The sequence below is a fragment of the Zonotrichia albicollis genome, chromosome Z, assembly GCF_047830755.1.
Source record: "Zonotrichia albicollis isolate bZonAlb1 chromosome Z, bZonAlb1.hap1, whole genome shotgun sequence".
In the NCBI taxonomy this organism is placed as follows: domain Eukaryota; kingdom Metazoa; phylum Chordata; class Aves; order Passeriformes; family Passerellidae; genus Zonotrichia; species Zonotrichia albicollis.
Window position 1 is genome coordinate 71,622,557 of NC_133860.1, and position 24,891 is coordinate 71,647,447.

Sequence of the window (24,891 nt, forward strand, 5' to 3'; positions counted from 1 at the left end):
ACACCTTGATACTGTTGGAGGGACAGCATGGCTCAGCACACCCAGTCCAGGAAGTTGACCATTGACAGTAAGTTTTTGACAGAAGTGAAAGAGAACCCAAGAAGAAAAGTATGTTGCTGAACCTTGTAGTAACAAACCAGGAGGGACTGGTCACAGGTAAGAAGGCTGGGAACAGTCTTGGCTATAGTGACTATGAGATGGTGGAACTCAGTTCTTCGTGGAGGAAGCAAAGCACTAAGGACGAGAACCCCAAACTTCTAGAGAGCTAACTTCAGCCTCTTCTTAGGGCTCTATGGGTTAGGGCTCCACAAGATAAAGGGGTCCAGTATTCAAGAATCCCTTCCTCCAAGCTCAAGACCAGTGTGTCCCCATGATGAAACATTCAAGCAAAGTGGGCAAGAGACCTGAATGGATGAGCAAGAGGCTTCTAGTCGACCTCAAACAGAAGGTTTGAGACATACTACAAAGTTTATGGGCTGTAGAAAAAGGGACAGGTCACATGGGAGAATGGTAGGAACATCATTAGAGTATGCAGGGATGCAATAAGAAAAGGTCCACTTGAAACTGAATCTGGCAAAGGATATCAAGGACAACAAGAAGAGCTTCTGCAAGTACATCAGCAGCAAAAAGAACATTATGGAAAATGTGGGGCTGCTGCTGAACCACATGGGTGTCCTAGTGACAGAAGACACAGGTCAGGAAGGATTACTGCATGCCTTTACTGCTGAGGCTGGTTCTCAGGAGTCCCAGACCTCAGAGTTAAGAGAGGAATGCTGGAAAAAGGAAGATTTAGCTATGGTCAAAAAGGGTTGGGAGCTGAGGGAGCTGGCAGATATCACTGTTAAGATACTCTCCATCATCTTTGGAAAATGATGGAGAACAAGAATGGTTCCCAAGAAGTGGAGAAAGACCAGTGTTACCCCATCTTCAAAAAGGGAGAACACAGGAAGCTACCTGCCAGTCAGCTTCACCTCCCTCCCTGAAAAGGTGATGGAACCTTTTCTCTAGAAGTCATCACCAGGCATGTAAAAGAAAAGATGATCAAGAGAAGCCAGTTTGGATATACCAAGGGGAAATCATGCTTGACTAGTCTGATGGCCTCTGTGATGGCATGGCAGCATGAATTGGTGAGGGGAGCTATGGAGGTTGTCTACCTTGGCTTCAGGGCTTTTGACACTGTCTCCTGTAACATCCTTGTAGGTAAGCTCAAGAAATGCCCATGAGGGGAGTGGACAGTGAAGCAGGTCAAGAACTGGCTGAATGTCAGAGCTCAGAGGGTCAGTGGAGTGGAATCCAGCGGGAGGCCTGTGGTCTGTAGCATTCCCCAGGGATCAGTACTGGATCCAGTGTTGTTCAACTTGCTTGTCAATGATCCAGACAAAGGTATATAATGCAGCTTCAACAAGTCTGCTGATATGAAACTGGGCTGGTGTATCAGAAGGCTGTGCTGCCATTCAGTGAGTCCTTGGTAGGCTGGAGAGTTCTGAAAAGACAGAAACCTAGTGAGGTTCAGCAAGGGCAAGTGTACTACAACAGGGGAGGAATAACCCTAAGTACCAGCGCAGGTCGAGGCCTGACCTGGAAAGCAGCTCTTTTGAGAAGCTCCTGGGAGTCTTCATGAATGACAAGCTGACTGTGAGCCAGCAATGCCCTTGGAGGGTTAATGGGATCCTGCATCAGGAAGAGCACTGCCAGCAGTGCAGGTCAATAGGGAGGTGATCCTGCCCCTCTTCTCTGCCCTAGTGAGGCCGCATCTGCATTGTAGTGTCCAGTTTCTCAGTACAAGAACAAGGAGCTAGTGGAGAGTGTTCAGCAGGGGCCACAAAGATGATTAAGGGTCTGGAGCATCTCTCTCACAAGGAGAGACTGCAGGAGCTGGGCCTGTTTAGTCCAGAGCAGAGAAGACTGAGAGGGGACCTTGTAAATACAAACATCTCAGATGTGGGAGACAAAAGAATTGTGCCAGACTCTTCAGTGGTGCCCAGTGAGAGGACAAGGAATAATGTCCATAAAATCAAACACAAGAAGTTCCATGTTAACATGAGGAAGAATTTCACCTGAGGCTGGGAAAGAACTGGAACAAGATGCCCAGGGAGGTTGTGGAGTCTCCATCACTGGAGACATTCAAAACCCACCTGGAAGTGCTCCTGTTCTCCCTGGCTCTGGGTGAACGTCCTGGTTCCACCAGGCAGAGTTAACTTTTGCAGCAGCCATGAATGGAACAGCCAGGTTATTCTATAGCAGCTCAGGCCCTGTGCAGTGGGGACAGAGGGGTGTGGGGTTTTTCACCGAGGTGTGTTGGATGTGCCCTCGGGTGGCACCGGGTTCCATGTGCTGAGCAATCCCATGTCAATTATTCACCTGTTATTAGTATTGCTGTTGTTGCTGGCAATTTTGTTATTTGTTTTTTTCTAGTAAATTCTCCATATCTCAACCCACAGTCTTTACCTCTTTATGCCTCCAGTGCTCCTCCTGCCACAGTGGGGAAGGGAGAAAGCAGCACATGTATGGGCTGTTTCCTTGGGAACACTTAACTGAAGAACACCAATCCTAAACCATGACAGTGACCCTGCTTTGGCAGAGGTGTTGGACTAGATGATCTCCAGAGGCCCCTTCGCACCTTAACTGTTCTGTGATTCTGTGAAAATTCAGCAGAATACTGCTCTTGGTTTCAATGCTCCTGCTTTCACAGGAGTATCAGTCTGCCTCTCCTAGAGCATACACATCTACATATTGGCAGCTTTCACTGCACTGGCACAGCTCACGGGACATTCCCTGTGGATACAGCCTCTCTCGCTTCCATAGGCACACACAGCTGGCCTGAAGGCAGCAGCCACTGGAAGCTGGAACTTTTAAAACACCCTGCAAACAACAGCATCAACTAATGTAAACACTGAATTAAACAAGGAATGCAGATTTAAGCAGTGGCAGGTCCACCCAACCTGAGGTCTTCTGGCTGAGCTGTACAGGTTGAAGAGCTAAAGCATCTGCTTCCTCTACTAGGGAAGGGGTAGGTTCCCTTGAAAATGCTCAACAGCCAAGTTCCCTCTGGATGCACATTTTCCTTCCCTGACTAGGGAGGGAGGCTCAGGCAGTCAAGATCCTAACATCAGCATTTTAAGTAAAAGCTTGGCAGTCAGTCCAAACTACTCTTTTGTCCTCCTAAAATCAGAGAAACTGGTATATGAGCATACTTGAGAACCAAAGCAATGCTTTCTCCCCACGAGTCACCTATTGTCATGTTTTGTAGGAAAAATTATTTCAACCAGGATACTCAGGAGCTGGGATGCAATAATGTGAATGACTAAAATACTTTATTTCAGCTTTTATTAAAAAAAACCAGGACATCACTTTTACATTTCAGAATATTTTCAAACAAGGTTTTTTTTGTTAAAGCTTTAGGTATCTAAAAAGTGTCTACATGATTCACACCTGTATGAAGCTTTGCAAGTCACATCATAATCACCAAACACCTATATTGCACAAAGATCCACACAATACCACACCAGTTTTAGCTTAGTCTACATTGTAAAGTGCTGTTTCATAGGGAGAAACTTGAAAAAATAATTATCTGGATAGGCAAGTACTGCTGAACTGCATTTCTGAAAGTTGACACTTCCATAGTAGTTGAAAAAATATCACAGCGTGTTGTCAGTGCCTCTTGACAGTGTGTTTTTTTATTTAATAAGCTGGAGTAAGCACCAAAGAGTACTGTCTGGAATGCATACTAAGTATTCAAGTAACACCAAAAGCCAAATTAATTTTTAAACTCAGGATGAGATAAATATAGATATATCAAAAGGTAGATAAATGTTTAAAGTAGCATCAGTTTCTGTCCAGTAGAGTAATTGCATAGCAGAACACATGTTAAATGAATTTGAAACTCTAGTAGAAAAGGCCCCTAAATTTTGAATTTCTTACTTCTACAGTCTCAAACCAATAATCTTTTTTTAGATTATGGAGTCTGAGACACTGTCTTCATATCTGCAATAGACTGTTCCATTTACAAATATTTCCATAAAGTAAAAAAAGGTCTGGGGATACAAATCCAGATGCTTATAAAAAATCTAAATGTGGAGTGCTAACCATGACATAAAGCATCTAATTTAGACCAGTTTCTGAAACAGAAGAATCAAAAATGAAACATTTGTCTACGGAAGGAGATTTGGTCTGGAAAAGAAAGTTCAGCTCTACAACCTACAGGTCTAAGCCGATTCTTGGTGTGGTAGATGAACTGACCATACCAGTTGTACAAGGGGAGAAGTCACAGCTACTGAAGTGAGAATCCTTTCTCCTGGCTCTCTCTGACTGCTGCACTCACACATAATACTCAGCAGAGTATGCTAATGTAAGAGTTTTCAGTGCTTCACTTGGGGTTTAATAAATATTGGAGGGGGAAATGAAGTGGAAGGAACAAAAATCTTAACAGCAGAGAGATCATCTGAGTCTCACTACAACCAGTTTGCTCCAAGACCTGGAAAAGCAAACAAAAACATGGGCATGTTTGTGTTTCCAATTAAGCTACTCAGGAACATCCAAGTCTAGAAGTGACAGAAGAGCTGCAGAAGGCCCTCAGAACTTAGTGACTAGGTAAACAAGCATGATCGACATAAAGAAATGCAAAACAGCCCACCAGTGGGGAAAACCCTGCATGCACCCTGCACAACCATTGGGACTGCATGAAAAACAATGCAGAAGAAGCTTCATCATGACTATGGTATCAGGTATCATCAATCAAATAAAAGGCAAATAAAAACAAATTTTAAAAAATTAAGGTTTTAGGACTAAAAGAAGTAAAACACAAAACTTTGTCATCCGTCACAGCAACAGGGTGTATTATGGACAGACTGTTCAGTCAGCCTCGGCAGGCAAGAAGATTGCAATGGCTTCAATCCAGTAAGAGGGAAGGTGAAAGGGATGGAGTGACAGAAATTAAAGGCTATAATAATAACCATCTAAACCAGAAGAAGTTACTAAAAAGGCTAACTAGTGAGAGACCCTTTGTCTTTTCGCTTGGGGGAGAAAATTCCAAATGGTACCCCATACTTCACACCTGCTGCTGTGTGTTTCTCACACAACTCACAGTGAATTTATGGAGTGCACTTTCACACAGTCTCATCAAGACAGAACATTTGCAGATGAGATGCAGAAAAGAAGTTGCAGTTGCTTGGCCTTTCTGGCTGTCATGCTCGTGCTGGTATAGACAACTGCTTCTGACAGTTTTTTCCAACAGTGGCCACAGTCAGAGGCTTAAGAGAGAAGACACTGGGAGAGGTGGACTCGAGGTCAGATCAGTTCAGACAGCAAAGCCTGCAAAAGATTTGCATTATGACCTACATTCACTTAACTGTATTGTGATTTTCAGGTCCCGTTTCAGAGCTCTGAAGCTGTATATACATGTACTTAGTAAGCATCCTTCACACACATTCATCAAGATGCAACACTATCCCCAAATTAGAAAGCATATCCCCAAATTAGAAAGCATATCCCCAAATTAGAAAGCACCAAGTACTTACTATAAACATCCTTCACTTTAGATCCTTATTTTTCCAAAAGTCAACAGTTCACACACCCTACTTTTTTTTATACATGGGTTTCTATAAAGACAGGCAGTCCACCTCCATTCTCAGTAAGATCATGAAACAGATCCTCCTGGAAGATAGGTCAAAACTTATGGAAGACAAGAAAGTGATAGGGGACAGCCACATGAGTTCACCAAGGGCAAGAACTGCTTGACTCACCTACTGGTCTTCAGTGACCCAGTGACTGCAACAGTGGATAAGGGAAGAGCTAAGAGATGTACCTGGGCTTCTGTAAGGCCTTTGATAAGATCCCCCACAACATTCTTATCTCCAAACTTGAAAGAGAAGGGTTTAAGTGGATGGACTGTTCAGTGAATAAGGAATTGGCTGGATAGCTATACCCAAAGAATCACAGTCAACAGTTCAATGTCCAAGCAGAAACCAATAATGAGCACTATCCCTCAAGGGTCTGTGCTGGCACTGGTGTTGATGTGGATCTCATGAGGTTCACCACCCAGGGTACTGCACCTGAATCCAGGAAATCTCCACTATCAATACAGACTGAGGGATAGAGAGCAGCTCTGCAGAGAAGGACTTGGGCATCCTGATGGATGAAAACTTGGCCATGAACCAGCAATGTGTGCTTGCACACACTGCGTTCAGCTCTGGGGCCCCCAGTACAGTGGTTCCAGAGGAGAGGCACAAAAATTGTCAGAGGGCTGTAACACCTCTCCTGTGAAGACACTGTAAGAGATGGAGTTATTCAGTATGGAGAAGGCTCCAGAAAGACCTTATTATGGCCTTTTAATATATAAAAAGGATTTTAAAAAAAGATGGAGGAAGTCTTTTACCAAGGCCTCGAGAGACAGGACAAAGGACAATGGTTTTAAACTAAAAGATGATAGATTTCGGCTGGAGATTTTTTTTTTAAAGGAAGAAATTTCTAACAATAGGGGTGGTAAGACATTGGAGAAGGTTTCCCAGAGAAGTGGTGGATGCCCCATCCCTGGAAGTGTTCAATTTCATGTTGGATGCAGCTTTGAGCAACCTGGTTAGTGGAAGATGTCCCTGCCTGTGGCAAGGGGGGTTGGAACTAGATGATCTTTAAAGATCCCTTCGAAATCAAATTGTTCCCATGGTTCTATGATTCTGCTAATGTGATACAGTTTTAACATTAGAGGAACTGAAATTTGAAGGGAGACATCCTTTAAGGCAGAAATTAGGTCTCAAAACTTAACCAGTGCATTTTTAACATTCTTACTAAGAAAAATCCAAGCTGCTACTAGATTAAAAAAAAATCAGATATTTCTTTAATACTTGCTTTTATAGGTTAATTTTTTAAATCCACATATAATTACTCATGTCAGCAACTCACTTCCTTTTGCCTAAATACCAGGTACCATTACTCGCACATGCAAACATTTCTGATTTTTAATTCCAAATTCTACATTTAAGGTAAAATTGCACTTTATTTTAGATAGCTTATAGTAAAAGCCTAGAAGAATAAAGAAACTTACCATTATGCCACCAACTATATGACACTGAGTGTCAGAACTTGAGTTTTAACTTACAATCACATTAAGGGTATACAACATGCAATGAGATTCAAGTTTACCTTCATCATTCCAAGTATAAGTTAAACATTCAACACCATTTCTAATTTCTTCTTCTTTCATATTATTTTTTTTATATTCTATTCTGTGCTGAAAGGCCAAACTGGTGCTCAGGGGTTAACTGGACAGCATTTAACCCTGCAGAGGCATTCAGGCAGATTTCTTAAAAGGAGAATGGCAATCACACACTGTCAGCTTTGACTTCATTAAATACAAAACTGACTATGTAAGGATTTAAGTTAAATAAAAGGCAGATTTCTACCCCGAAGAGTAAGTTTTGGTTGCTAGTCCTGAAAAGTAAATTTTGGTTGCTAGTCAGACTTCTTCCCTGCTTCCCCCAGGAAAAGAAGTCTGTGGAGAACAGCATTGCACAGATCACAAGAAAGGCAGGAGAATTCCTCTGGTGCAGAAGTGCCTGGACCATTTATTTAAAAAAAATCACAGGCCAGAGGCTTGTGAGCAACTTGTATGTGGAATATAATTTATCAGGACTAAAAGCTAAGGTAGAATTCTTCTGCTTTCATTTTCTGTCTCAGAACAGCAATGGGAAGAGACTACTGCACTAGATGTCGTCGTGGTACTCCCTGTCCTTGGCTGTGACAGGCTCCTCAAGGTGCACTGCCGCACTGCCCATCAGGGCAAACGCTGGGTACATCAGGCCGGAGCAATCCACCTCACACTCGTACAGGCACTTCATGCGGCCTGCATCGTAAAACCCCACCCTGCCTCTGTCACAGTCAAGGCAGACGCCCAAGCACGACGGCAGGGGAAGGATTCTGCTGGCTGGATCCTTGGGAGCAGCAGGTGTGGTAGGGATAAAGAACTTCTTCATGCCTAAAGTGACCAGTGTGCAAGGCTGCGATGAGTCAAAGAAGGTATCTTCACTCCCACTGTCATGACCGCTGTCTTGCTCGTATCTGGAACACAAAAAAACCCCACGTGCTTTTGACAAATGCTGAAGTGGGATCAGTGATGTGAACAGGAGAAGAACATTTCTGTCAGACAGGCAACACCACATGATCACCCAAGAATCTTGGGGGGTAAAAAAAAGATCACAGAATCATAGAATATCCTGAATTAGAAGGAAAACACTAAAAACATCATATTCCAAGTTCTGGCTCAACACAGGACAACCCCAAGTGTTACACAATGTGCCTGAGAGCATTGTCCAAATGCTTCTTAAGCTCTGGCATGTTTGGTGCTGGGACCACTTCCCTGGGGAGCCTGCTCTAGAGTCCAACCACCCTCTGGGTGAAAAACCTTTCTCTAATATACAGATTAAGGAGCTCATGACAAAGTTTTATGTCATTCCCTTGGGTCCTGTCAATGGTCATCTGAAAGATAAGATCAGTGTCTCCTCTCTGCTCCCCTCCATCTCCTCTTCCCCAGGCTGCACAAGCCAAGTGACTTCAGTCAGTCCTTATAAGGCTTTCACTCGAGACCCTTCAAAATCTTCATGGCCCTCCTCTGCACACTCTTTAACAGCTCAGTGTCTTTGTTGTGTTGTGGCACCCAGAACTGCCCCCAGCACTCCAGGTGAGGCTGCCCCAGAGCAGAGCAGAACAGGACAATCCCCTCCCTTGCCTGGCTGTGATGCTGTGCCTGATGCCCCCCAGGACATGGGGGCACTCCTGGCTGCCAGGGCACTGCTGGCTCATGTTCAACTTCAACCAGGATCCCCAGGTCCCTTTCCTGAATTCATTTCTGCTTTCCCCTGTGTGCATCTGGGGTCTGTCTGTCTGTACATCCAGGGTTGCCCCATCCCAGGTCAGAACCCAGCACTTACCCTTGCTGAATTTCATACTGTTGGTGCCTGCCCAGCCCTCTCATTGTCAAGGTGTCTCTGCAGGGCCTTCTGGCCTTTGAGGGAGTCAGCTGTTCCTCCCAGTTTTGTATCATCTGTGACCTTACTTAGTAACCCTTCCAGTCCTGTGTCCAAGCCATTTGTGAAGACAAAGAGCACAGAGCTGAGCATGGAGCCCTGTGGAACCCCCAGTGACAGGTCACCAGTCCAGTGTCACCCCATTCACTGTGACCCTTCTGCCTGGCCCCTGAACCAGTTGCTCACCCATCACATAATGTCTTTATCCAGCTGTGTACTGGACAGTTTGTCCAGAAGGATCCTGGGAGATGCAGCATCAAAAGCTTTACTGAAATCAAAAGAGATTACATCAACTTCCCTTGGTCAGCTCAGTGGGTTACATGTGTCATGAAATGAAAGTAAGTTTTTAAAGCAGGACTTTCCCCTGATGACTGCACTGTCCTTCAGGTTCAGTAATTCCTAGAATAATCTTCTCCATAAATTTACCAGTCACTGAAGGGAGACTCACAGCCCTGTAGTCACCAGGGTCATCTTTCCTGCCAGTCTTGAAAACTAGGACAACATTTGCTAGTTTCCAGTGGACTGGCACCTCCAAAGACCACTGAAACATCAGAGAGGTCTCACAATTACATCAGTCAGTTCAGCACCCTAGGAAGAATCCCATCAAGCTCCACAGACTTATGGGGATTTGGGTGGAACAGCAAATCCTGCACAAATTTGAGATGGGCTGGGAGTTTATCATTCTCACAGGTATGGTCCTTGGGTTCTTGGGTCATTAGCAAATATGACCCAAAGACCACTACTGGTGTTGAAACTGTCAACAAAGCATTAAACATTCCTGTCTTGTCTCTGTCTCTTTTAGAGAGGTGACCATCCTCCTCCTGCAACAGGCCAATGGTATTTCTGACTCCCTTTTGCTATTAACGTATTTTTAAAAAACTCTTTTTATTGTTCCCCATGTTCTGGCCAACTTCAATTCCAGTTGGGCTTTGACCACATGAACTTTTTCCCTCAAATGTCAAGCAGCATCTCTTTATCTCTCCCACATTGCTCAATCTTGCTGCTATTTGCCATACCTTTTTTTTTTTGCCTCAGCTCTGGAACTTCTCTGCTCACCCAAGGCAGCCTTCTGTCCCACCTGCTTGACTTATGATATTTTGGAATTGCCTGCTCTTGTGCCCTGAGGAGGTGGTGCTTAAAAAGTGACCAGCACTGATGGACCTTAGCACCTTCAATAGTGGCCTCCCAGTCTTTCCTGACTAGTATCCTCAGCAGCCTGAAGTTTGTTCTCCTCATGTCCAGAGCTGAAGTTTTGCTGGCACTTCTCCTCCCGACAACAGAGATTTTAAACTCAATTACTTCGTGGTTTCTGTGGCCAAGATGGCTGCCCATCTCCACTTTGCTCACAAGATCCTCTCTGTTGACTCAGAAAAAATCAGGGAGAGCACCTTTCTCAGCTGGCTCCCTTAGAACCCATACCAAGAAGTTATCATCCAGGTGTTTTAGGACTCCTCTGGACCTGTTTGTATCATCTATGTGGTGCTTTCAGTTAACATCTGCCAAGCTGAATTGCCCTAAAAGACAAGGGTGGTTGATGTAGAGATATTCCTTAGTTCCTTAAGGAATAATTCATCAGTGTCCTCATCTTGGCTGCGTAGCCTGTAGTAGATTCCCACAATGACATCCACTTTGTTTGTGCTGTAATCCTTACCCAAAGGTTCCCAACTGCAGCACTGCCAGCTGCAGGCTCCATACATTCCATGTTACAGGCAGTGGCACCCCCACCTCATCTGCCCCCAGTCCCTCTGAAGAGCCTGTAACCAACAGGGCACTCCAGTCACAGCACTCATCCCACCAGTGACACATAGCTTAGCCAGGAAGGAAGAGGCATTTAGTAGGTGGGATTTCACTTGGGTTACTTCAAACAATTAATAACACCTGAACTCCAAAACCACAGAAGGTTTTACTAAGGAGTGGATGTATCTAAATGTACTTAGGCTAGGCAATCATTAATGAATCTACAGGTACAGTAAATCAGTTAACTTGAGAAGTAACTTAGCAAATATGACCAATCCTTACAGACAAGAACATGTCCTGGGAGTTTTCCATGATGCTGCTATGTTACAGTATCTGTAAAATTCACAAAACAAAAGGTAGTGTTTTAGTGGTTTAAGTTTGGTGGCTTTTTTTAAAGTGCTCTATCTGAAGACTTCCCTGAAAGTTTCCCAGATGGTTACTGGAGAGTCTGCAGACATACTTGGTCAGTCTACATGCTTTGCTCTCCACCTCTGTCCTCAGATAAAGAAGCACAGAGAAACACACATTCTTCAGTAGAGACATTCCCTACTTAGGATTTCAGTTTTGGGGTGCTTGTGGGGGCAGTTCTTTCTGTGTCAGCTAAAATTTTACAGCTCTCTATGCGGAGAAGGAAAAAGAAATCAGGAAATTTAGATCTAATTTCTCACTTTGCAAATGGCTCCATCTGGCTTCAAGCAGCTCAAGATTGTGCTGACACATTTTCCATGTGTTATACAGGAAGAAGTCAAACATTTCTAAATTTCTAAATAAGAGCCCCCAGGAGATAGCCTCACTGCCTGCAGTTCCCACATATGTGCAGGCTTGCTATAACTCTAATTGTGAGATGGAAATCTTTTTATTGGTTTGTCCACTGTACTTTGGCTTGTGCTCAGTAGCACTCCAATGCAGTATGCAAGCATGTAGCCTGGGGTAAGCCAGTGACTTGGAATCCACTGTGACACAGCTAGTGCAAAAACGTACAAATATGCACAGTGAATACTGTTCCTCTAAAAGGCTGCCAAACCTTGTATGCCAAGGGAATTAAGGCAGAACCTTAGTACTGATAAACAAGTATTGCTTCAGTCTTAAAACTTTCTTATTTTTAACCTTCTTGCTTTAACTGATATTTCTTGGCATCTACAGGAACCTTCTTTCCCAAAAAGAAAGAAAATAGGACTCTGGATAATCAGGACATCTTTCTGCTAATAACAGGAGAAACTGCTTACACAATATCCTTCAAACTTTTCCCTGGTTAGGTTCACCTTGTGTACTAACTGAAAACAGACTTGCTCTTCATTTACTTTAAAAAAAAAAAATCTTCTTATGTAAAACATGCATTAAAGCAAGAGTATGCAATTTACCTTGGACTGATAACATCAGAGGTATTGTGGAACAATTTCTGTATCTTGCTGCTAGGAACAACTCCCACTTTGACCAGGTATGAGTAGGCTTCAACATTAAAAGCCCAGAAGTGCTTCCCTTTGGCAATCCCAGTGTCACCAATGATGTAATCCAGGGTTGTGAAGCATCCAACCTGCAAGCGCTCAGATCCCAGAAGCAGAGGAAATCCAGCCCTACTTTCCACAGATGTTCTTCTTGGGTTCAGCTCGAGATGTTCATTGTTGTACCCACATTTGTCATCAAAAAGAAAACTGAAAACTGAAAAATAGTATCCCAGAGAAAAATTCTGCTTAGTTATGTATTTGGCCTCCTGTGGTTATAAACTGCATTTTAAGTCATACAGGCATTAGAACTTGCCACTCTTAAAGGCTACCAGGACTGTCATGCAAGCTAACAGTCTCTGTATGTTACTGACTTAATCTGTAACAGTGCTTCTAAACATTTTTGAAACTGGTAACAGTGTAGGAGACATCTGGGAGCTACTGGAAACTGCTTTCAGCTCTTAACACTGATGGATATAAGAAAACCCCCTACCCGGAGCTGGAGGAGTACGCATGATAACTTCTTGGCTCCAAGGGCTGCAGATGGACCCTTTGTAACCTCGAACTCTAAAGGCGTAGCTGCTGTCATCATCGAGATCAGATAATACTTTGCTCTTGCCACACACTTCAGTCTTCTGCCATGTCACACTCTCCTCTTCTTTATTAAGTTTATGATACTCAAGGACATAGATATCAGCTGAATCTGTCTTCCCAGAGCATTCCCAGCTGATCAGAGCTTTGTTGTACATTCGGCTCTGCTCTTCGTTGATTTCTGGTATTTCTAGGCCTGAAACACATGAGAAAAAAGGCTCTGAAATTTAGATACATGTTATTTTGGAGTTAATCATACAACCAGTCCTGGGTAACCCAAACTGTTATTGTATTCCAAATCTAGCTGTGCCCAGTGAGATTTCAGCCACTTTGTAACTAGGGACTATTACAGTTATTTTTGGCCCATTGCTATTTTGTTTTTTTAGTAAACTGTTATTTTCTTCACTTCTATCTACTCATATTTGTTTTTCCTTATTGCTAGAAAGGGATTGGTTAAAACTATATTGGAAGGAAACTCATTTTAAAGCATCCACCTCTTAAAACTGTCTTAAACCAAGAGATAACCCCTTTGTTGAGCTATAGCACTGTTAAAGGGGGAATCTGACTCTCTCAGTTAAAAGGAGTAGATGAGGATGGTTCTCTGTTCATACACTTAAATAAATCCCTATTTTCTGTTTTTACTTTGAAAGGCTTGAGCCTTTTTTTTCTGGCAGCTTTAAAAACTATTTCTTTCTGTCACGCAATAAAAAGCTTTTAGAAAGACTGAGTGTGATGTAATTACAGTATTTTGGAAGCCAGTGCAAACTGGTACTGTAGAAAAGGAAATGTAATTTTAGTTTCCTTATGAAAGCTGAAACTAACACTGCTGCCAGGTAATGCCTTCTGAATCATGCAGACAGAAGGAACAATGCAAGCGACAACACTGAGCTCTGCAACTGCTGCCCTGTGCAAGTTCTGCCTTTCTCCAGATAAGCCTTTAAAGCTAAAACTTGAGAAAGACCTAATGCTCTCAGAATTTACCATTGGAATGGAAGGACAAGTCACCAAGGATGTCTTCTTGCTTGGCAGTGTCCACCACAAAGTCTTCAAAAGTAGTTGCAGCTGCTGGCGTAAAGCTCCTCAGAGATTCAGTAGCTTTTTGGATTCTGAAAACACCAAAGTGGGATAGCCCAAAAAAAAAAAAGGCAATTCAAATTGGACATTCCTTAAAGTAAAAATGCCAGGTTTTGCTTTTAAAAAAGTTTTGCTTTCATGCACTTACTGATGTCTCCTAGAAATTTTCTCTGGAATCTCTAGGAAGATTCTCAAATGCCAAATTTAAAGGCCTTTTGTACATGAGTGTAAAGATAATGAACAGGTAGTCATTCAGTTCGCAAAGCATTTAAATAATCTGGAGCATTACGTTCAAAGAACAAAACTGATGTAGGGTGTTAGTAGAGAAAACAAAGATCAAAGAGCCTAAAGCCAGAAGAGTCCTGGTAGATTAACTTGCAAATACCTGATAAAATCTCTGAGACAAGGAATTTGTCAGGGAGCTAAACAGACTGCCCTCCCACTTCAGTCCCACTGAGCAAGGCTAGGCATTGTGGCAGGACAAGAGCACTCCTCTCCTGAGTGCTGTTTCCCAAGGCACACTCTAATGCAGGAATTCCAGCTAAACCAGGATCATCTCCCAAGAATACAACTGCACAGACATCCTGGAACAGTACTTGTGCCTCAGACAGAAGATATTTAAGATACCTGACATGAAGTTGTTTTGCTGTTTGAACAAAACAAGAGGGATCTGTTTCTTTAAGCACTTCTTGAGCATATCCTACAAGGCCATTATTTTCCAGGAGCCCTTGGTATTCTTCCACTTGTGTTTGTAATTTTTCCATCCTTATATTCTTAGAAGTTTCAATTGCCCTAAGAGCTGCAGATTTCTTCTCTTCCAGGACACAATATAATTTCTCAAAACTCTGAGATGCTTCTTGTTTAGCTCTTTCACTGTTGCACTAGGAGCAAACAAAAGACATTTCAGACAGATTCTACGTCACTGTGACTCCGTACAGAAACATACTTAAGGTTGTTCAAGATATCACAGTAATCTAGTCATCCATTTGACAGGTAAGACTAATGAGCTTTGTTATGCTGTTCAGCACTGAAAATGAGATCAGCACACCACCCAAGCTAGTCAGCATTTGCCATCTTTAACAGAGAATGAAGAGCAGGAAAGTATTCCTCTGATTATACCCTGAGTTATGCATTACATTTGTCTAGAGAGCTCATGAAAAAGCACTGTAAAAACAGTCTCAGAAGTCTTCATGCCCAAGTGCTAGATGCTCTTCCATCTTCCCCAACCACCCTGACATGAGGGTCCAGCCCAGCTTCTCATGTACACTCTCTGAACCACTGAATACTGCCCTGGATGAAAGGAACTGCAAAACTCAGAGGCAGTCTGCAATCAAGACACACCAGTACTAGGAGCTTCTTTCATTTCTGCCTTTGTGCTTTTCAGCTTGTATGTGACTCTTTTGCAGGGAGATTTTGCCCTTAATTCTGCCTTTCTCAAGGTAAACAGGCAGTGTAAATAGTGCACCATCATAAATACACAAATACCCTACGTGTAACCCACTTTGATTAAGGTATCAAGTAAGCTTTATTTTATTTAAATTTACACAAACATAAACTTCCTTTTGTCTGCTTCCCATACTGGCAGGACTAGGTCTTACCACGTGTGACTCAGTCTACCACAAACTGTTCAAAAATTGTTTTACTACTTAACTGAAAAACAAAGTTTGAAACATTTCACTGAAAACAGTTTTGAATCCTTCCTGTGACTCTACAAAGGCCAACCCCAGACAACCTTGAAGCCACTCTTACCTCAGTTTCTTTCATCAGCAGATCCAGCTGTGTGATGTGAGCCTTCACCTGGCTCTCCTTACTGATGAGGTACTCGATATCTTTTGAAAGTTTCTCCTGTTGAAGTAAACCAGCAAGAACAGGACATCTCACACAAATTGACAACCAGCACTAGCAGGTCATCCTGTTTTATCCTCAGTTTATCTAGCCACAAGGACAAAAGCATGACACCAGTTATGAGCAGCAGTCCTGTGGAGAATTGTTTGGTGACCTGCAGTGACTGCAAAGCAACTCTGAGAGCAGCTGCTGGCACAGGCTGAAGGACCAGAGGTAACAGTGTCAGCTGGCTCCCAATCACCCAGGAATCACCTTCTCTTGGATAGGGAAAAAGAGGCTTCAGGACATTAAACTTACAGAAAGGATAGTTATTAACTCATTTGTAGTAAAAGTTGCTAGAAAAATGAGTAGTTCAAATCACAGATTTGTCCCAGTGCTTCCTTAGCTGCAAGAGTTACAGGAAAAGCCTTGCAAACTGGTGAGGAGGCCAAATAGCACAAGGCAGGCTAATCTGGTCTTTTTTTTCCTTTTTTTTTTCTCCGGAGAGCAAGAGAGGAAGAAAAGGAAGAAGAGGAAGTAGGTGCTGCCTTCAATAACTATCTGATGTTTGCAAGTCTTTACTGTTGTGCTTTGCTTAGGAAATTAACATTCTGAAGCTATGCAGCTTCAGAAACATACAAAGATATCAACAGATACTTCAGATGCACATTTCTCAGACCAGCTTCTCAAGTATTCTCTACCACAAGCTACCTGAACACTTACATTTTAAAAAATTGATTGTAAAGTTGATTAATTACTTAAACCTTCTGCATTGTCTGTACTGCTGTACAATTAGCTGAAATAAGATGCCAGCGCTTTTCTGGAGTTATATTTTAAGCATCATAGCAAACAGTTTGGTTTCTAAAATATGCCCTATATCACATTAATATATACATTAACAAATGTTGCACAATGACAGGGCTCAAAACTAGTCCAGAGTCTCCTAAGGAGACTAAGGAGCTGGCTTCTATCCAGTGGGAGTTTGCCCTCACATCAGAAGTACTCTTTCCCTTCTTAAGGCCAGGTCCAATGATATTTTCTTGTACCTTAAGGGTTTTGTAGGCAGTGCTCATGGTTGTTACCCTATGGTTTGCATGACCTCCACCCAGTTTGCAAAGATGACAAACAGGCCTTCTGCAGATTTCACAGTACATGTTTACTCTCTCCATTTCATGTTCTGGACACATTAAAATCTGTGGGGAAAAAAAAAAAAAAAAGAGCAGAGACAGTACAGGTGTACTTCCAAAAATGGAGGTTCTCAACAAAAAATCAAAACATCCAATGAACCCAAAGCAGCGTGTGACTTCATCAGTGAATTTTTTATAGTCAGTTTATCTCTACCTTTTATATTTGTCAAGGCCATTGAAAGCCAGCAGATGAACACATACAGTTTCACAAGGTTTACAGTAAGTAAGCCTCTAGCAGTGTCTGTGTAGCCTCCATACAGCAATCAATCTTCTGCTAAACCCCGCCCATGTTGTTTGCAATCCCTCCAGCACCCTACACTCCGGCTCAGAGCTGTAAATGCAATATATAACACACTCAGCCTGTCAAACTTAACCATGCTCATGCCAGCATCTCTTGCAAGAGCTATGAACTGATTTGTAAAGCAAGAGCTGACATAACATTGCAGCAATTTAAGTCCAAGCTACATTTTAATAAACCACATAGCCATTGCTTTTGGAGCCATGAAGTGCAGCCACCACCTACAGCTACAGTCATTTTAAAGACAAAATTTCAAATTTGTGTTTCAATTTTTTCTGTCTGACTCCGGTTAGAAGCTGTTCACACTGGCTGCTACTTCCAGAATTAGCTCAAACAGCATTGCAAGAAACCTGGAGTTTGCTAAAAAAATCACCTTTCAAAACCAGAACTTGTTGAAATGAATGCTCAAAGAGTTAAAAAAGTGCTGCTCAAGTCCAAGTTCCAGCTGCTGGAACAGATTAAACATATAAAGTGTGTGTGTGTGTGTGTGTGTGTGTGTTTAAAAAAAGAAACAACGCTTGCTTTGCCTCATTCTAGAGCACTGAAAGACAACATAACAACATTGAGTCATCTATTACATAGGAGTTACCAAAGAGGAACTTTTGAGGAAGCTTTTTAGTTTCAATATGCCCCCACACAAGAGAGGTCAGAAAAGGGCATAAAAATAGAAAATTGTGAGCATCACAAATATGGACACAATAAGCTAAAACCTGAAACCAGCTTTCAAATCTCAAATGTTATCCTAAGGAATGATTAAAGGCACCAGTCTCACCAGCACCTTAAGACTATCCTTAAACGAAATATGCAATTAGTGATCCCATTTGGATTGACTACTGGATTTGGAAGGAAATAAAAAAGAGAAAAAAGGAAGCTGCCAAGAAAAATCATCTGTGCAGGCAAACATCTCCAAAAGCTACAGTCATTCACTTAATCTGTGGAAGTAATTTTTCCACACAGCAGTGTGGAAATTTTCCACACCTCACAGAAAATCCTTGTTTTTATTCATCTCCTCATATAAGCAAGAACTACAGCCTGCAAGCAAGAGACAGCAGAGGTCAGCAGACTGCCTTGTCTTCTCTCAAAACTCAAGAACAATCAGCCCAGTATGTGCTTCTCCCATCCCCACCACACACCCTACCAAGTGCTCTCCAGCCTGGTTGTAAATTAAAGTGGTGACTGAGGACATTGTTTAGGGAATCAACAAATACTTCATGCTTTCAGCTCAGGTCTTAAAATTGCAGTGCAATGAAAAATGCACTTTTCTTACTTTATATTGAGCTCAAACAGTCCTCAGAAAAGTTTCTATAAGAGCACAGTAAGGATCAGCTTGCTGCAGTTGGGAAGTTTTTCAAAACAAGCAGATGTATCTAAAGTTACCTACACTGTGCTTTTCTCCTTTTTTCCCCTCTTCCTTTCTTCACATACAATTAGAAATGCTAAATCCCACACGTGCACACATACTCAATACATCAGTGTCAGAATAATCTAAACCACCTCACCCCATTTTGCTCTGCTTCAAGAGAATTCACCTACTGACTTTTAATCCTGAATTCAGTCTGCATGTAGTAACACCACAGGGCACTTTTAGGAGTGCACCACAGCAGCTGTGAGGATTTAGATGCCATAGAAAAAAGTTTTTAAGGAGCTGTATAGCATTTTAAAGCAAGAGCTGGAAGATAGCATGCAAACTTTCACCTTTCTCATTTATCCAACAGAGGGACATTTCACACAATGTGCAAGCACATTTGAAAGCATATGAAGCACATGCTCACTTTTAACTGGAATTAGTGTTTTAGACTCAAGGAAAACACCAAGTGGACTTCTGGACGTTCAGTATCTCCCAGCCTGCTAACTTTAGAGGCTCAAATTTTTCCAGTCTGAGAAGGAAAGTACACCAGGAGTGAAGAGTTCTTAGACATTGCACATTAGTCAAATTTACTTAATTTAATAATAATTAATCAGGACTCCTTTACTATCAGCATTTCTGGTACCTGTGGGATGTCCAGCAAGGAGGCACAGGCACATGCCCCTTCATGTCCCCCAACCTGTGCTGGGACATTAAGGCCATCATTGTGGTCCCTGGTTAGCAAGATAGTGTCTGTGACATGTAACATCTGTGGCACTGCCATGTACTGCACCACGCTCAGCCTGAGACACAAAGGTAGTGGCATTTTGTTACCACTGTTTTGCCTGAATGCAGTAACAGCAGCACCAGGCTATAAAGTAGAATTTCTGCTATAGATTAAAAAAAAATGGTGTAATAACAATGGAGAACATAACTCCATCTTTTGCTTTTGTTAGATGCAAGGAAGGAGAGAAAGAAGATGCTTGGTGATGGATCAAATTCAAGCACAAAGCATCCAAAGGGGATGTACCTAAAGGGGGCATGGAAGAGGCCAGGTGTGTGGGGTTTTTAAGTTTACCACACACAGGCATCCTCCCTAGGCAGTCCATTCTAGATGATCAAGACCAAGGTGCCAGTAACACCAAGGGGGGTATGGATTCAATCCCTCTATGAATCATTCACTTAAAACCTGAACTTGATGATCCTTGTGGGTCCTTTCCAACTTAGGATATTCTGTTATTTGTGATCAATAAGCCTTAAAAAAAGAAAAGAAAAAGAAAAGACTCAGATCACAAGTAACACAATCCATTCCACCAAGTAAAAACCCTTATTTTACGGGACCCTTCAAGTTCTCAATGTCCCCTTCAATGACAGCAAGGAGCAAAAGCTTGTGGTTCACTCAATAAATAAATCATTGTCAATAAAGCAACCATGGTCCTAAAAAGCAACTATCATTGCACAGATATGTCTGCAGCTACATGAGAATGCTGCAACCTGAATTCTGTAAGGTACAGTATACTTACCTTGGGTCTGAAGTTGGTGGTTGGTCCTACATATTCATGCTGGGCTTTTGCTGTTCCCCAAGGATGGTGTATTTTGAAACATGGATTGCAATAGCTTGCACTGCAGTCCATGCAACTCTTCGTGGACTCCTGAGCTGGAGGTTTGCAGAAATCACACATAATAGCAATGGCTGCCCTGGCTGCCTGTCTGTATCTTTCCACAATGGTTTCCAAAGTGAAGTTGCGAAATAAGCCATTGATGCCACGCTCCCCAAGATCAATGTCCCGCTGGCAACTCGGACAAGGAAACAGAGTTGATCTAGGAGTCAGTGAATTGCGTTTTCTGCCTGTGTAGACACCAAAACCCAATTTAGGATGAGTGTAAACCAAACTGGTTTAGATTTTAAAAGAAGCACAGGAATTTATGAACCGATTCCAGACTGTAGCACATCATCCAAACAACACCAATTCATATGCAGTCTGCCAAGCCAAAGAGAATATAATTGCCCTGACAAGGTAGTGTAATGTCTGACTCCAAAGAGCACTATAAACTACTACCCGAAAACTTAATTTTATGTTAAGATAAATTTAGCTCTTCCAATTCCACTTTCTTTATCTAGTTTTGGATGCACTCAAGCTGTAACCTTTTGAAAAAATAAACACAAAAATTTGTGGAAGCCAAGGGGTTTTAGACTAACTGGTTACCCATAGAGAGAGCAGCAGCCTCCTAACATATTGAAGTGAAAGATGCTTACTCCCAGAGCAACAGAAACCATAGCCAACCTTGAGGTTCCTGATACTTGCTTTGGCTGAGTTCAAACTTACTTCACTCATCCCAAGAGGCATCACAAAAAAAATGGAAAATGAGGCATCAGTGTGACATCTTGTAGATGTGACAGTCTGGTCAGAGAGCAAGAAAAGTAGATAAGTTTTGTCAGAAAACTAGGTAAGTTTTTCAGCTTGTGAGACTTTAGCGAGTTGAAGAGAAACAGTGATAGCTTATTAATATTTAAAAAATAGCTTATTAATTAAAAAAATATAATTGCTTTCCTGCTCTCTGTTTTCTTGGTTTTCTCAAATATTGTTTATAAGAAAGGCATTTTTTTAATTAGCCAATCAGGTGAAATGCATTGATTAATTGACCAATCAGGTCTATCTGTATTGGAACAATGTATAAAAAGGAGGATCTGAAGTAAAGCTGCTATGCTGTGCAAACCAGCCTTCTGGTAAGTCTGTGTCATTTCTTACTCAACAGCAACATCATCTCAGCCAAATAATTTCGTCAAAAAATGCTGAGGCTCATTTGGCCCCTCCTGAAAGGCCTCAATAAAGGAGGGCTGCCAAATCAGCCCTGCACACCAAAGGGGAATCTGAGGTAGTTATATCTTCAAGCTACTCTACCCTCAACTGAGGAACCACAGATCTCCACAGGGATGTTAAGCAGCATGCAGCATCTACCTCTATTAATTTCTAAAGGGGGAGCTGCAGAGAAGCTGCACTCCTACCAAGCAGCTACACACAGATTTCCCCCTCTCTCCAAAGTAAAATCACAGGCTTAAGCAAAGCCACTCATTTAAGAAGCCTTTTGAGTCTGTAAGGAGATGCTCACATAAACTCAGAGGTTATTCTCAAGGTAATATTCCTGAGGTTATCAAACCAGGAGTGCATCCTGTCTCACTCATGAACCCACAAGCTGCAACTACCAGAAAGAATCCTTTATGTATTTCAAAAGCAGGCTAAGCCAGTCTTTAGGCTTAACTTGTATTCTCTCCGCTTCCCCTTACAAAGAACCAAAAACCCCAAATTCTGTAGTGCTGGTGCACTGCTTTAAGATCTCTTTAAGAGCACTGCATATTTGTATAACTGTCCTGATTTCATCTGGGTTAGAGATCATTTTCTTAGCGCTGTGGTTTGGATTCAGTATGAGGTTATTACACACTGATGTTTTGGCTGTTGCTAAGTAGTGCTCACCCTAAATCTAGGACTTTCCAGTTTTCTATGTTTCACCAGAGAGCAGGTGCATGTAAAGCCAGAAGGGAGAACAGCCAGGACAGCTGATCCAAACAGCCAAAGGGATATTCCAAACCATAACATGGCCTGGACATGACATGAACTAGGGGCAGTCAGGTGTGACACGGTGGGCACCGGGCAAACAATTGTATTGTGCATCACTTGTTTTTCTTGGATTTTATTCCTCTCTCTCTTCTGTATTACTATTTTTTTATTTTTGTTATCCCTTCAATATATACTCCAGTATACAATTAACTCTATTCCAGCTGAAACCAGGACACTAACAAATTTTTAAATGACTTAAAGCTGAAATCTTAGTGTTGAAATTGGCTCTTCTTCAGAAAGGGAAATTTGTTCTTCTCTGTATTTAATCAGTATTTTCCCATCAAAATTGCCAATGCTTTATTTCTTTCTGAAGTGTCCTGTACTGCTACCCAAAATAGACTTGCCTTGAACTGCTCTCCTGCTCCTTCACCTAACAATCCATTCCTATCATGCCCTTTCCAGTCTCTTCAAATAAAACACCAAACCAGCCCTCCTATGAGGAATCAGTTCCTTTAAATATCTTTGAAATTTAACCCGTGGTAGTTATGCATGACTGTCAGCTAAGAAGTCACAATCAGAGCATGGATAAGTGTGCATGCACTAACAGTCTCCCACCCAGCTTGGTCCCATGCTTTTCTGTAAGTTCTGAGCAGCACAACCAGGCTGCATTTACAGAAGAAGATGGGTGACACAAGGCACAGGTATGCAAATCTCTACCTAAGGGAGCAGAGATTGTTGCCTGATTTCACTTTTTTTTTCATATTTACTTGAAATGAATTAATTACTGCACATCCTGCAGCACCTATAACTTGGCATACACAGCAACACACGCATGCAAGGCACAGCAACAACAGTGAAACACAAATTGTATTTTCAGTGTACGCTCCGAGCTAGCACTGCACACAGGAACACAGAGAAATCTTCTATACAGACTTCTACAATGTCCTAGACAAAAAGATGACTTCACATGCAGTGCCATGCAGAAAACAGCTACAAAAAGTGATCTAGAATACACACATTTGCTGACACTACAAAAATAATCATACAATGCAGCACATATCAGGACTGCCTACAAGTAGTACGCTAGAGCAGAGAGTGAACAATGACAAAGCAAGAAAACAAGGAAAAAAACCATGGTGCAGTGGTCAAGTTTAAAAATACAATCTGAAATTCTTATCCATCCCAATGGAGGCCTTTCATTCTGCCAGTGGTGGACTGAAATGAGACTGTCTCATCATGAGCCATGCTCTGCCAAGACTGGTGACATTCTTTACAGAAAGCAATCCAGTATTAGGGAAGTCCTGCACACCTTCAGATGTCTCATCCCTTTTCATTGACAGCACTCTGAGAATCTAGGTTGGGGTTTTTTTCCCATTTTAAATCCTAGAAATTTATTTGCTAAGCTGCTTGGCGTGTTCTGCCATTTCAATAATAAAAAATAAGGAGATACATCCTCTTTTTGCCTACTGAGTGTTAAAATACTAACACTCTAGTTTGCTTTCTTCTTAAAGGATTTCTATACTCATATTTTAAGAAGAAAGCACTGGCGAAGTAGTGAATTACTTTGGACACTGTCTTTCCTATCTGTATGATGTCCAACTTGCTGAAACTAAATTCTGGTTATATTTTAAAAAATCCAAACAAAAAAAAGCACACAAAAAAAAAGAGAAAAAAAAGCCCTTGGATTTTGTAGACATATTTAGATGTGCAGCTCAGAGAAAGTTAGCTCCTACCCACACTCTCTTTTAGACCTGCCAATTCAGTTTACAACAAGCAAATATGTATTTTGTGAAATATTAGAAATCACCACACGAAATTTTCCACTGTAATTTGTAAACTGATTGCTCCACTTGCAATAAGTTGCTCAATCAGTTTAAAAAAAAAAAAATCACAACATACGCTCAGACTCACAAGTATTACCATACAGATTGCAAAGACTCAAGTCAAAAAGCAGTTTTAAGTATGTCCTTTAAAGACAATTTTTAAACATCATCTTCGCAAGGAGAGGTACCAAGGTACCAACACTTAAAATGTTGAAAAGTCCAAGCTGCAGTGAATGGTTTGCAAAGGGATAAGACATCTTAAAGTTGTGTTTTGCAAATAAACAGTATTACCAGAATTCTATGGTTGTGGAAGACATGGACATTTAATGTGTGAAAGTCTAATAAAAAAAGATTTAAAAGTCAACTGGATTCTCTTGCAACTGGATTCTCTTTTTTAAAATACAAATATATATGCTACCCATAACTTGTTTAATGTTTTTGGATGGGCTTTCAGGGGGAAGGAAAAATGGAAGGGAAAAAAGGGGACAGGGATAGCAAGGGGAATGGGTAAAGAGGGAAGCGGGAGAGAAAGAGAGAGGGAAGGGGGAAAGGGGAGAGACCTCCTAAGAGAAGCCAGCAGAGCTAAAATGTTACTTTCAGATACTTTAGTCTTTCACAAATCAAAAGAGCTTTCTGCTAAAAGAGCAGACATGGACAGCTTTCCAAGAGGTCTGATGGCACTGTACGGTATCTCTGTTTAATGACACTTTCAGCCTTCAACTGAGGCAATTTAAACTTCCCCTTCCCATCAGCTGCTTTGTCCTCCACTGAGTGTGAAATTCAGATTTGTGTTTAGCTCACTTCACATCTGTCTTGAAGGACACCATATTCTATGATTACTCATGTGTCTGCCAATACTGTGGCAACAAAGAATTCGGGGACTTTTTCTCCCATTTTTGGCCAACAATTACATTTTAAAAATGTAATCAGTATTAAAAAAGTCCACACAGTGGCTGAGCTGCTCAGACAAAGCTCAATTTTGGAAACAGGATATAA

The 24,891-nt window shown here is 41.8% G+C and overlaps 1 protein-coding gene across 4 annotated transcripts in view; it reads right to left on the reverse strand.

The window, feature by feature from the left end:
- Positions 1-3,313: 3,313 nt before the first annotated feature.
- The window catches only part of TRIM36 (tripartite motif containing 36), a 35,156-nt gene continuing 13,578 nt past the window's right edge, over positions 3,314-24,891 (reverse strand). For 3 of the 4 annotated variants that reach the window (XM_074532611.1, XM_074532610.1, XM_074532613.1), the window contains 8 exons: positions 20,039-20,364; positions 16,732-16,878; positions 15,611-15,706; positions 14,489-14,742; positions 13,769-13,893; positions 12,690-12,983; positions 12,116-12,413; positions 3,315-8,052 (listed from right to left, as the gene is read on the reverse strand). In XM_074532611.1, coding sequence (XP_074388712.1) covers positions 7,698-8,052; positions 12,116-12,413; positions 12,690-12,983; positions 13,769-13,893; positions 14,489-14,742; positions 15,611-15,706; positions 16,732-16,878; positions 20,039-20,364 — 1,895 coding nt within the window. In that variant the 3' untranslated portion in view covers positions 3,315-7,697. Of the gene's footprint in view, positions 8,053-12,115; positions 12,414-12,689; positions 12,984-13,768; positions 13,894-14,488; positions 14,743-15,610; positions 15,707-16,731; positions 16,879-20,038; positions 20,365-24,891 lie in introns of all 4 variants that reach the window. The other variant, XM_026797117.2, reaches the window with a different exon arrangement.